The sequence below is a fragment of the Dasypus novemcinctus genome, chromosome 7 (genome assembly GCF_030445035.2).
Source record: "Dasypus novemcinctus isolate mDasNov1 chromosome 7, mDasNov1.1.hap2, whole genome shotgun sequence".
In the NCBI taxonomy this organism is placed as follows: domain Eukaryota; kingdom Metazoa; phylum Chordata; class Mammalia; order Cingulata; family Dasypodidae; genus Dasypus; species Dasypus novemcinctus.
This window is the reverse complement of record NC_080679.1, coordinates 82,861,402-82,874,755: the sequence shown is the minus strand read 5'-3', so window position 1 is coordinate 82,874,755 and position 13,354 is coordinate 82,861,402. Positions and strand designations below refer to the sequence as shown.

At 33.1% G+C, this 13,354-nt stretch overlaps 1 protein-coding gene across 3 annotated transcripts in view; it reads right to left on the bottom strand.

Annotated features, from left to right (window-relative positions):
• Nucleotides 1-13,354, bottom strand: part of TTC21B (tetratricopeptide repeat domain 21B) — a 97,508-nt gene that overhangs the window by 43,847 nt on the left and 40,307 nt on the right. For all 3 annotated transcript variants that reach the window (XM_071216334.1, XM_058300708.2, XM_071216333.1), the window contains 9 exons: nucleotides 10,338-10,422; nucleotides 9,167-9,265; nucleotides 7,822-8,014; nucleotides 7,194-7,291; nucleotides 6,675-6,875; nucleotides 4,663-4,792; nucleotides 3,340-3,497; nucleotides 2,112-2,336; nucleotides 567-805 (listed from right to left, as the gene is read on the bottom strand). In XM_071216334.1, the coding sequence (XP_071072435.1) occupies nucleotides 567-805; nucleotides 2,112-2,336; nucleotides 3,340-3,497; nucleotides 4,663-4,792; nucleotides 6,675-6,875; nucleotides 7,194-7,291; nucleotides 7,822-8,014; nucleotides 9,167-9,265; nucleotides 10,338-10,422 (1,428 nt within the window). The remainder of the gene's footprint in view (nucleotides 1-566; nucleotides 806-2,111; nucleotides 2,337-3,339; nucleotides 3,498-4,662; nucleotides 4,793-6,674; nucleotides 6,876-7,193; nucleotides 7,292-7,821; nucleotides 8,015-9,166; nucleotides 9,266-10,337; nucleotides 10,423-13,354) is intronic.

Here is a 13,354-nt window from a genome sequence, read left to right as displayed (position 1 = left end):
ACCCCGTTTCGTCCCTCAAGTATGCATATGTGTGTGTTCTGTATCCCAGCAATCTCTAAGGCCATTATAATATGACACAACTTTTAGAGCTCCTGTACTTTCACCAAGGAAAATCTGCAATCCATACCTAGCATGGTACATACTATGCCATAACTTTCTTTTGCTGCCACTACTACACTAAGTGACAAAATTCTATCCCCTGAATTACTGGTACATTACAGAATGACTTTAAGCTACTGGAACATAGGTGGCTGCTTCTCTTTCTCTTCCTAAACAGGAAGATGAAAGAAAGACATTCAGGACCTAGAAATAACGATTACTGTGGTGAGCTGAGAGACTCTCAGCTCCAGTAAGCTATAGGTCAAAATAAACACAATTACATGTTTTAAGGAAAGTGAGTAACTTCTTTAGAGTGACTGAGGTTGATAGTAGAAGGAAGTAAGAACACTCTTAAGAATCTAAAAGTATCTGTAAAGCACCTGAGAGAAAATGAAAAATAAATGTGGGAATTAATTTTAAAAGGTAAATGTGTCAAAAAAAAAAAAAGGGTTGAAATAACCATTTACCTATAACAAGTGATATATAACATTTTCTCTTTTCTGTACTTGAGATAAATGTCTGCCATTTTTTCCTTGGCTTCTATAAAATACGGCTGTTCAGTCGTCACATTCCGAAGCATGTTTAAAGCTCGCTCAACATCTCCTTGGGCCAGAGCTAGGTCTGCATTAGCAATCGTGACACGCAATTCTTCAGATGTTCCAGAAAATTCGTGGATGGCATCTTGTAAAACTTTTGCTGCCTCATGCTGTAAAGATGAAGTTGAAACATGATTCTTTCAAAATTTTCAACAAATTACACTAAAGAAGAAGATATTATAGAATTAACAATAAGTACAAAATATATATTTAGGAAACAAATTAATATATTTTTGAAAAGTACAAAAATGGAAAACTAGAATCAGGGACTAAATTCAGAAGAAACTATAATATCTGTTAGCTAGAAAAAGTATTTACATAATTAGGTCAACAATTTGCTGAGCTTTACTTTACACCCAGCATTGTATTAGCTCCTTTAATTCTCACTATAATCCTTTTAGGTGGTTACTATTATTACATCCTTCTTGCAGTGAGGACACTGAGATTTAGACAGTCAAAAAATTAACAAATGACTGAACTAGAATTCAAACTGAGGTCACCGGACTCCAAAGCCTAAATTCCTAACTACGTTCATTACCACCGCCTTGGTGGGATCGAGGCCACAGTACCTGCTGGCTCATCATTAAGTAGCAGATGACTCTATTCCCTCCCACAAACCATCATTTTTGTTAGACCTCAAGTAAATATACCAACTTATTTCCAAATCTGTACACCAGTGACTATAAAATGCCATTCATTTTAAGATTTATCTCAACTTTAGAGATATTTTGATTTCAGAAATGTTAAAATGTAAAAAGAGTGCATCTCAGAGCCAAAAATATATGGTAATAGTAATCCTACTTATTAAATGTATTTCATATTAATTTATTAGTGCAATGGAAATTTATTATTTGCAAATATCTAGAAATATGACCTTGTACATTTCCATTAAATATTAAAATAACTGATTAGCAACTGCTGCAACCTAAAAAAAATCTGATATAAATGCCTTTAAATTCCTCATTTTCCACAAGGCTCTTAATTCTTCTCTCAGAATTACTATTTATCTATGTGTGTTATTATTATTTTTAAACTGACTGTATGATACAGAGCTGTATTTATTAAATGTTTGTTTTCTCAACTATTAGAGTTTCAGGTTGGTGCTTTCATTTTATTCCAGTAGTACAGGTGTATGTGTGCAAATTAATCCTTTTCGGAATTCAAAGATTTGTAACTACACTATATTATTTCATTTCAAGGTAGCCAAGGTAAATTGCACTGCATCCAGGGCACAAATTGTGTTTAGCTTTCAGGGACTTGTAGAAAGTACATCGTTTAGTTCAAAGTCACGAGACATAAATCCTCTAAACTTTTCCACTTGGACAAGGGAATAACTTTGCTTTTTCATTTTCTATTATAACCTATATGTAAAGAGCAAACTTTGGATGTGAGTCACTGAAGTAAAACTTGACCTACCTGTTCTCCATTTAAGCAGTGAACCTCAACCAACTCAAGAAAGATTGATAAACGATGACTTGCATCAACTTCGGCTTTTCTGTATTTTGATTTTGAGGTGGCTCCACTTCTCCTCATTCCTGGTAAACTCATTGCCATATGCAGAGTTTTAATTGCTTCTGCTATTTCTCCCATTTTCTTTTGTGACTGAGCTTTTATCAAATGATATAAAGGGTATTCTCTCACCTGAAAGAAAGAAGCATTTAGAAATATTTCTTTGGAGTGCCCTCAACATCAATATATAATTTACAATCTAATCAAACATTAAAAGGAATAGGATCTCTGAGGGTTGTCTATCTATAAGTATAGGTCTGCTTCTGTATTCTTATTAACTTTCCTATCATTTATCATATTAAATAAGATTCAGGGAAACTGCCACTACGATGACTCCCTCTAGATGGCAAACAGGTTAATGTTCTTCTGCAACAACATAAGAGAAAATATAAATAAAGTTCTGGAGGCTAGTAAATAGAATCTCCGAAATTAACTGCGTTTCTAAGAAAGGAATTTCTTCATCTGGGACTTACAGCATTGAAATGAAATTAGTGGTTTTTATAGAAACAGGTGTTTCCTCTTTTCCCCTGATTTTTAAATTTTAAGATTAAAATTTTAGGACACTAATCAATTATTGGGATACTGGATATACCAGGCAAAATACCTTAGATAAAAATCTAGTGTTTTTATATCCTTTAACCACCTTAATGACTTTTAAAGCGACTGGATGTTTTTTGGCAATGACTGTAAAAAGAAGATATCAAAAACTAAGGTCCAAGAAAGAAGCAATAAAATCTATTAACCTCAAACATAAAAATACGTGATATAATGTGTTACAGTCTCCATTCACACAAAAAAATTATTATATACATTTATTCTTGCATTTAACCCTCACAATAACTGTACTGTGTGAATTTTTTAGAAAAGAAAGCAGGCTTAAAAAGAGATGAGTGGAAAGACCCAGTATTGAACCCAAGTCTTTTGTCTCTAAGTCTATATAGTTTTTTAATTATATACCACAATTGCCTCCATATTTTCCTCCTACTGCTTATGAGTACAAAACTTCCCCCCCCCATTAAGAATACCTTTATTTGCAAAACATTCAGGCTAAAATTCAGAATGATTGACTATGTAAACACTTGCTATATAAGTTTAAGGACGATATGTCTTATCCACTGGAGACTAGAGTACTCACCTTAAAATTATAGCTCAGACACAGTTCAAGAGATTGAGAACACAATTTGAATTTTTCTTGAGACAAATAAACCTGAGCCATCAGGAGATGAGCATCTGCATAAGAAGGATTGTGTTCTAGACAATGCTGCAGGTTATTATAAGCTGCTTCAATGTCACCTAATGAGGAAAACAAAGCACTATTGAAAGTTGGAGATCTAAGAGAGGGAGATGCTTCAGCTCCTATTTTTTGTATGTTTCTGGCATTTAAATATAAAGTCTCTTGTTCATAAGGCCATGGCTTAATGTCTACCTGCACAAGTTAACTTCACTCTAGTCCTGCATGAAAGAACGTACCTGTAACTCAGGCCAGCCTTTGGTCCTAGGAGCAAACGCGGGAAAGTGTGGGGAAGGATTAGTCAATTACCACTGGTACTGAGAGGCCTGCCAATGCATTTTTACTTATTTTCCTTATCAAAACAAAATTTTAATTTAAAATTCATGAAAACAAGTTACCTAAAACACAGATATCTAAATAACTAGAATTATGAAGTGTCATTTATAATAACAAAGAAGATAGACTGATAATCATTCTTTGCCAGAAATTTTATCAATATACAAAAAATAACAAAAAAGGCAGAAGGGGAAAACAGATGTGGCTCAAGCAGTTGAGCACCTGGCTCACACAAGGAGGTCCGGGGTTCAATTCCTGGTGCCTCCTAAAGAAAAAACAGACAGACAACGAGCAAAAAAAAAAACCCAATGAGCACACAACGAGCGCAAACAACAAGCAAACAGACAAGGGAGCCATCTAGGGAAGGTTGGAGGCAGAAGGATAAATTGCAAATTATAAAGGCATAAGTGTGTATTCCAGAAAATAAGAAATATGAATTATGAAATTAGAATTCCTTTAAGCACAAATTAGGAGAATATTAAATATTTTGGAAAACATCTGCTATACATCTGCTATATATCAGGGCTTGAAACCTGGCAACCATTACAGTTGGTGATACCAATAAGCCAACAACTATGTATTAATGAGCATAAGTTCTTGTTGTCAGTCCCAGTACCATCTAAGAATTACCTAATTTTTTAAAAAAGTGATTAACTGACTTTTCCCAGAGACTCATTTTGAACCACAAATGTTTACAGTAATAATTTAAAAATGAAGCAGTAATTAAGCTTTACAATTTTATTTTGGATTAAAATGGAAAGTCTATATATATCTAAAATATGTATTTTGTATAAGTATTTTCCATATATATGGAGTGCATAGTTGATTTATACCCTTTTTTATCAACATCAGAACAGAAAGGTTATTTTAAGTTTTTAAGGTATACTATACCTGACAAGTATTTCACTTTTGCTATTAGGAAGACAGCTTGCAAAAGACCTGGTACAGTTCTTACTATTGTCTCCAGGACTGAGGTACAACGTCTCAGAAGTGGAGAAAGAGGCTGCCCAAGACTTGAAGGCTAAACAAAACAAATTAGTAAATCATCTTATGATAAATTTGTTTCTGGCATTTAAACTTAAAGTCTCCTGTTTATAAGACAGTGGCTAATGCCTACCTGCACTATTTAGCTTTTCTCTAGTCTAGCTAAATATAAATGCATATTAATTTTACTGTATCTAGCAAAACTATGTCTTTTCCTAAAATTTCTCATATTCTATTTATTGCTCAATACCTTTATGATGACTGAAACAATACTAATTTATCTCCCATGTTTTATGTACAGATTATATAAATGGCTTTTGTTCCACAATATCAATTATTGTCCAATTGATTGGATAACATATGAAAGCAGTGTTATCTGCTCACTTTATTAAGAAAGCATATCTGTTCAAAGGAAAGACAACTGGGAGGTAGAGTTTCTTGCTAGTACTGAATAAAAATGAACAAAATTTGAGTTCTGATTCTAGACCTTATTTGTGATTCACTCAATTCAGTAACTTTCACTACTACTTACAGGACCGTAAGGTCAGTTTTCAAAGATTCAGATTTTTAGTAGATTTATGAAGGAAGAACACACAAACATGTATTACACCAATGCCTCAAACCTTCACATTCCTCATCTTTATGCCTGGCAAGTTGAGGGCACTTAAAGTTATTTCTTCCTCATTAACAGTAAATATGACAACTGAAGCAGTACTAGAGCATTTGTTTACTCTTTTGGATTTGTATTATTCTTGTAATGGCTGTGTAAATAACCTACTTTTCATCCTCCAACTTTCATCCAAGCACAACTTAGAGATGTGGTATCAGAATTTAAATATCAAATGTCTACTCCCACTGCTTTACTAATGACATTTTCTTTATCTGTAGGATGATTCTTCCTACTTCCTCACTCCCAAAACAAACAGACTTTATACTGGAATGTGGCCTCTTATTGACAATCAATTCTATCATGAGCCCATGATACTGACAAGGACATGCTGCATCTCCTCACTCATGCTGAGGCAGAAAAATAAGTTACTGAAACTATATATGAAGGACAATACCAACAACTTCCTTTGCAGCAATGAGATATTTGATAGAGGTACAATAAAGTTAGGGGGTTATAACAGGTGGGTATAATAAAGTTAGGTGGTTCATATCTTTTTACTGGCTGTAATGAGAGTGCTGATTTATGGATCTGTATCAATTTGGGAAGAATTCTCTGGTAGTACAGCACAGGGTTCCATCCTCAATTCTATTTAAAACTCTTAAGGCTTGGATGAGACCATGATGTTTGTCTCAGAGCTAGACAAGGCAGATAAGAGGTTACCAGAAGTCAACTGGACAGGTGACAACCAGGATCCAAAAGGAAACCTGGAACATAAATGTGAACTTCCAAAATCTGCATGTCTATTTATGAATGAGGAATGATCCATGCTTTAACAAAGTGAACTGAACTTGCTGCATGTCACTCCAGAGAGCAAAAAGAGGATCAGTAAGTGGGTGATTTTTTTAAACACAAAGTATACTTTGACTTAACATAGAAAATGCAGTCTATTACTTGTAGTTATACAGTAAGAATTCCATATTTTAGTATATCCAGATTGCATGGGCACTAGGTAGAGATGCTATACAGTGGATTCAAATATAAGGTGGACATCTGAATTAGCTGTCCTCTAATGGTTCTTGTAAACTGAAGATTTTAAGATTTTTGAATTACACATGAACATACGTAATATAATACATTTATAAGTTGATAGCAGTCATTACTATAAATATTCTGATTAAAAATGTTACAAATAAAATAAACAAATACTACGGCTTTAAAATGCCAATACAGTAATAATGCAAGAAAGATCACTTATTAATACCTACAAAACATCAATGTAAATGAATTTCTAAAAATAATAATTATTTACCTGCATTGGACAGAAATTCAGATATTCTGTAATAATTTCCAGTAAGAAATCAGGATTTAACTTTTCAAAATACTCTATGCCAAGTGGTAAATCTTCCAACTGTGAAAAATGAGTGTCCAAAACATCATTTAAGAGATGTATAACTTCTTCTTTTCGTTTATTTTTCTTCATAGCTAGAACTGCATGTAAATATATTAATTCCTGAAAAATAAGTAGTTTTCATAAATTATTCCACTCAATTATAAACTATTTTTTTCTATTTAGATTGCAAAGGTATAAGAAATGCTATTCATGAGGAATTATTTGTTCAAACTTATATATTAAACTGGACTTCTAGAATTAGTTAAAAAATATTTAAAATCTAATTTTGCATGGAGGAAAATTACATGGAATTTAATATTAAAATTAATGTGTATTAGTCCCTTTTAAGTTATTGCTAAATAACTTAAATAACTGATTTAATATTTCATATTTCATAAATAGTAGCTATGAATATTCTGCTAAAACAAAATACTATACCGCAGATTTGCCAATGGACTGCTGAATTTCACTAAGGAATTCTAGCTGCTGATCTGCATCCTGTAATTGCCCTTCTATTAACTGACATCTGATAAATCCTAAAATAAAACAGAACAGAAACAGTTAAAGCCCACATCAATTCAAGGATGTACACTTCAAGCTAACACAAGAAACATGAATAAAACAGGGTTTTTTCCCCATCACAATAAATTAAAGTTTGAGATTTGAAAAAAAAAAAAAACACAGAAAGAAGAAAAAGAAAAGGGTGAAAAAAAGTAAAATTGACTGACTTGGATCCCGACAAAGTCATTCATTAAAGAATTCATAATTTATAGGAATTATCTGGTAAAAATCTATTTTTTAAGAAGTAGAACTTTTATTTAAGATATAGAACTTTTATTTCCAAAGAAAAATGACTTTTTCTACTTTGAATAGTTAAGAACAGTTTGATTTATTTAAAACATGTAGTCATGATATATGTAGTATGTTCTTGTAAGATTTAAAAGTCTATTTTACTTGAAATTCCCTATAAAACGACAAAGTACAATTCTCTCCTTTACTGTGATATAATAAAAGCAATTACTACTTAATTCTATATTAGGAATATTTACAGAAATAAATGTCATACCAATTAGTGCAGAAACACTTGTCTCATCAAGCGTCATTGCAGTCTTATACCATTTCAATGCCTCTTTAACTTTTCCTTGTAAAATCATTTGGTATCCAAGTTCTGTAGCAAATTCTGAATGATGAGGGGTTAAACTAAAAGCTCTTTCTAATAACATTTGAATTTTCTGAAGAATAACTTGATTACGCCCACACTGGAAGAAAAAAATAAGAATAGAAGTCAAACACTTCTACTAAGACTAAAGGATTATTTCTACAGTTTTTCTAAACTAATGATGCTGATACTATGGCACTTTTTTTTTTTTAGAAACTGCCTCTATCCAACTGTCTCATGGTTGTTTTAAAAATTAGACAAGAAAATCATAGTCAAAGTTATATATATGCTATACCAACAATGAGAATATTTTAAAAGATCAAACCTTGAAGATTTTTCAAAAATATTTAAAGAAATGGGTGTGTTATTAAGTATATAACTTTTAAGTACAACAACATTTAAGAGTAAAACACTTATTTGGACATTTGAATTTTGTAAGCTTATCATAAAACCTAATTAAAATAGTGTGCTTGGCAAAAAAAAAAAAGGGAAATGAAAAGGGGTAAATATCCTCCACAACTCAAAATATTTTTAATAAATGGGAATTTTTTCTCCAAGTTTCACACAATCTGACAATATTTGTTTTATAAATAGAAGAATAATTTTTATTCTTGTCATTTAACAACTAATATCCTTGAATTTTTCTTTCAAACTTATGTTTACTAATTATTTCCTTAGTTATATGTATTTTTTTCTTTGGTTTCTGATAGTTTAATTAAGTAACTTCTCGATCCTTTCATTCTCTTCACTGATTTCAATAGTCTACTGAATTTTTCTATCCCAATCCTGACTACCTTCCTTTATTGGGTGCTTACAATAAAACATACCTTTACTATTATAACAAATAAGATTCCATTTCCCCCACTAAAATAGTCAATTACCCACCTTAAATTTTTTCAAACAGTTAAAAAATAAACAACAAAAAGACAACAACAACAAAAACAGGGCCACCATAAAACAGCACAATCATAGTCACATGACCTGTGCTCTGATTAAAGTAAACCACTTCCTATTTCTTTGTCTGGAATGCACTTCCCTTTCTTTACAGGGTCAGCAGGTGCCCCTCCTTTCCTGAGCCTCCAGGAAATCATCTCTTCTCCAAAATGTGTTTCACAGGAATGTATCATATATTTATGTACGTGCTGTTTATGTACTTTAGGCCACATACTCTTTGAGGCTTCAACCCTTTTGACGTATTTTATATTCCCTACTATAGATAACAGAGTCTGGTACATATAGTAGGCACTCTTACAGTTCTGCTGAAGGCTACTGTGATCTTATAAAAAAGTTGAGCATTCTGTGGTTCCATGGCATCCAATGTGTTTCCTAAGTTTTCTAGCTTGGTGGAAGCCTAAAACAAAAGTAATCAGTTTAATTTTTAATTATGCTAAGAAAAAAAGAGAGCACAATATGTGAACATATGCACTAATAAAAATACATGGGTAGACACGATTTCTGTTAAAAAGACCTTTGCTTTTATAAATTTCCCCTCTTCCAATGAAATCTTATATGTTGCAAGATATATTAAAGTGCTTTTAAAAAGCTAAATAATTAAATAACTATTTAGTTTTAGTATTTCTTTAATATTTATTATTGAATGGAAAACTTTGGGAGGATAGAGATGATAGTTATAATACCCAATTAACAGTACATGCCAAGCTCCCTCTCCAATAATTAATTCATAACACATCTGAATATGCATGATAACATTCTTACAAAATTCTTATTAAATGATATCAGCCCCCCTTTTTAAAACTATTTGGCCTGGTTTATATTTAAAGTATTTTTCTAGCATAGAGAAATCACTATAGTTCTTAGCATTAGTAATTTCAATGCCTAGGAAATTTACTGAAAACTTGCCCCTATGAAATTCTTCTAGTATTTACTGAAGTATTTATTAGCCTTTGTCAAATTAACCACTTTAATCACACTACACACAATCTAAATCCACTACTTGTTATCATACTACTTGCTACAGATTAGTATTTTGGTACTCCATAATCCAGTATACAGTAATATGCTTCACTACTGAAGAAACATATATCTTATTATAAGGTACACTGGGATTTAGTCCTAAGCCTATTTAATTAGCCAAGTTCGGTTAAATTGTAATAATAATATAATAATTTTGCATATGTAGTCTATGCATTACTGATTACATTAATTATATATATTATTGCATAAGAGTTTTATATGGAAAACTGCATATATTATAATTAATGATTTATATAGAATTTTCAGGAGTAATTTTAATTAGATAATATTTTAGCTTTACTAAGAATTTCACGACTTTGTTTCCTTTCTACTAGTCAACTAAAAACTACTTTGATAAACATTCTAAAAGAGCACTTCAAGGCTTTATTGTGTGTAACTAAATATATTTTTTTTAATACAGAAAATTTAAGCAATACAACACAACTTACCTTCTCTATATTCCCCTCCCTGCACAAATAGTACAGAGCAAGAATTCTCAGGGCTTCCACATTTTGATTATCTTGCAGCATTAACCTACAGGAAAACATTTCAGTTAGTATTAAAGTAAACATATACTTGCGGGCTTAAAAAGTTGATTCGTTGGTCTGACTACAATTCCACTGTCCATATCATTAATTTTAAATTAGTACAATGACATCTGCTTTGTGAAAATTATTAACCTTAACATTTAAACTAAAAATCTCTGGATGTTAATTTTTAATATATATTTTTTCATTTTATTTAAAAAAATGTTTGGAAGATACTTAGATTACACAAATGTCACATAAAAAATATAGAGGATTCCCATCTGCCCTGCACCTCTCACCTCCAACATTTTCCTACATTAACAACATTCTTCCTTAGTGAGGTACATTCATTGCAATTGATGAACACATTCTGGAGCACTGTCACTAAGCAAGGATTAAAGTTTACATTGTAGTTTACACTCTCTCCCACACAATTCTGTAGGTTATAACAAGATTTATAATGGCTTGTATCTGTCGTTGCAATGTCATTCGGGACAATTCCCAAGTCCCAAAAATGCCTCCATATTATTCCTGTTTTGCCCCCTCCCTGCCCTGAGAACCTCTACTGGCCCTGACTCCACAGCAATGATATGATTTCTTCCTCTAGAATCACAGTAAGTCTACAGTAGAATACTAGTAAGTCTACTTTAGTCCCTAGTTCATTCCCCAATCCTGAGGATTCTGGGATGGTGATGTCGACTCCACCTCTAATTGAGAGGGCGCTGTGCTCCCATAGGGCTGATGGATGGGACTCTCTCGCTTGCAGTTGCAGACTCTCTTGGCTCCTTGGTATGGTAGTTTTCCTGGATGAGACCAATGAACTGCAGAGTAGGTGTTGCAGCTCCAGTGAGATTCTGGGCCCAGTTGGCACATGGACAGCCTGAAGATTTAAGTCTCTTGGATGTACACCTACCAACTCTGGTACTAATTATAGGTTCAAACAGAAGGACAGAAGAGCCATGTGTAGGGAAATCACAACTGATATTTTTTAAAAGATATGAATAGGTTGTACCAACATCTCATTAAATCCTATGGCATCCCTAAATAAAATATTAGTTAGCTATATACAACAATATATTAGAAGAATTCACCTAGACTAGGCAAATTTATTACAGGAATTGCAGGAATACAAAGATAGCTGAACATTAAGAAGAACTATTAATGTAATTAACAACATTAAAAACTACATAATCACCTTGAGGGACTAAGAAATTTGATAAAGTTCAATATCAAATCATGATAAACATAATAGGTATCTTGATAAAGGGTATCAGAAATCTTAAAGTAATGTTATACTTAAAAGATGAAACATTACAATTATTCCCACTGCAGTCACCAATGGGAAAAAAAGATTCCTATTATTCTCACTACTACTCAACACTATAAAAGAGATCTTAGCCAGTTAGAATGAAGAAGAAAAATAAACATTAATAAGGAAGGGATCCAGAAAATTCTAGAGAATACATTTTTAAAATGGAGTAAGGTGTTCTGATTTAAAGATGTGTGTGTATATATACATACATAGACAGATACAAATATCAATATATTGTTCTATGTGATAAAAAATTACAAAATACTATGAAAAAATATCCTATTAACAAGAACAAAAATATTCAGGTGTAAATTAAGAAATATGCAAAAGATATATTAAAAAAACTACAAAATTTTCTCAAAGACATTTAAAAAAGAACTGAACCAATGAGCTAACACACTGGGTTCTTATGGATGATGTGGTATATTCAATTATTGGCTCTAGTTGTTCAACACTCCCTGAATCCATGCCTTCTGCCATGTAACATGAAGTTTCTCCAACAAAAGTCTGGCTGTCCTTTATTGAGCCTTGGCTATGGACTTGGACATTATTCTCATATTGGCCAATAAATGTAGGCAGAAGGAAGTGTATGCCAAGTCTAAGTTTTCAGAGGCACTGCATACTTCTGTTGATCCTCTTGTACCTCTGCCATTACCATGAGAAGCATTTTCCCTGGGCAGCTGCTGCTCTTTGGCTTGAATCTAAGGAAGAAACAGTTGGAGCTGACCAGAGCCCAAACTGCAGTGAAGTGCCCACCGACCTGGCTAGACCTGAAGCTTAAGGCACAGGCCCAGCCAAAGCTGATCTAGGTCAACAAACCTGAAACCTGTGCAAATGGGAGAAATAAATGCTTATTATTATATGTCTTGATATTTGTGGTTGTGTTTTTAAGCACCTATAGCAAGTTGATAAAGATGATAATGATCATATTTGATTAAAAAACTTAAACTAAAACTCTTTCGGAAATAATCTATAGATTTAATGTAAAATCAAACCAAAATCTTTTTTTTTTTAAAGATTTATTTATTTATTTCTCTCCCCTTCCCCCCCGCACCCCGGTTGTCTGTTCTGTGTCTATTTGCTGCTTCTTCTTTGTCCACTTCTGTTGTTGTCAGTGGCACGGGAATCTTTGTTTCTCTTTGCTGCATCATCTTGTTGTGTCATTTCTGTGTGTGGGTGGCGCCATTCTTAGGCAGGCTGCACCTTCTTTCGCGCTGGGCGGCTCTCCTTACAGGGTGGCACTCCTTGCGTGTGGGGCTCCCCTACGCGGAAGACACCCCCGCGTGGCAGGGCACCCCTTGCGTGCATCAGCACTGTGCATGGGCCAGCTCCACATGGGTCAAGGAGGCCCGGGGTTTGAACCGCGGACCTCCCATGTGGTAGACAGACGCCCTAACCACTGGGCCAAGTCCGCCACCCCAAACCGAAATCTTAAAATTAAGGCATCTTTTCACAATTTGATAAGTTAATTCTAACAGTATACTGCAAAACAAGAGCCAAGATAACTATCAAAAAAGAAACAACATGATGTTGAATTTGCCCTAAAAGGTAAAAGGTCCATTAGAAATATAATAGGCTCAAAAGAAGTTTTTGTTTTAAAAAAAAGAACAAACGATATGCAGAAAAA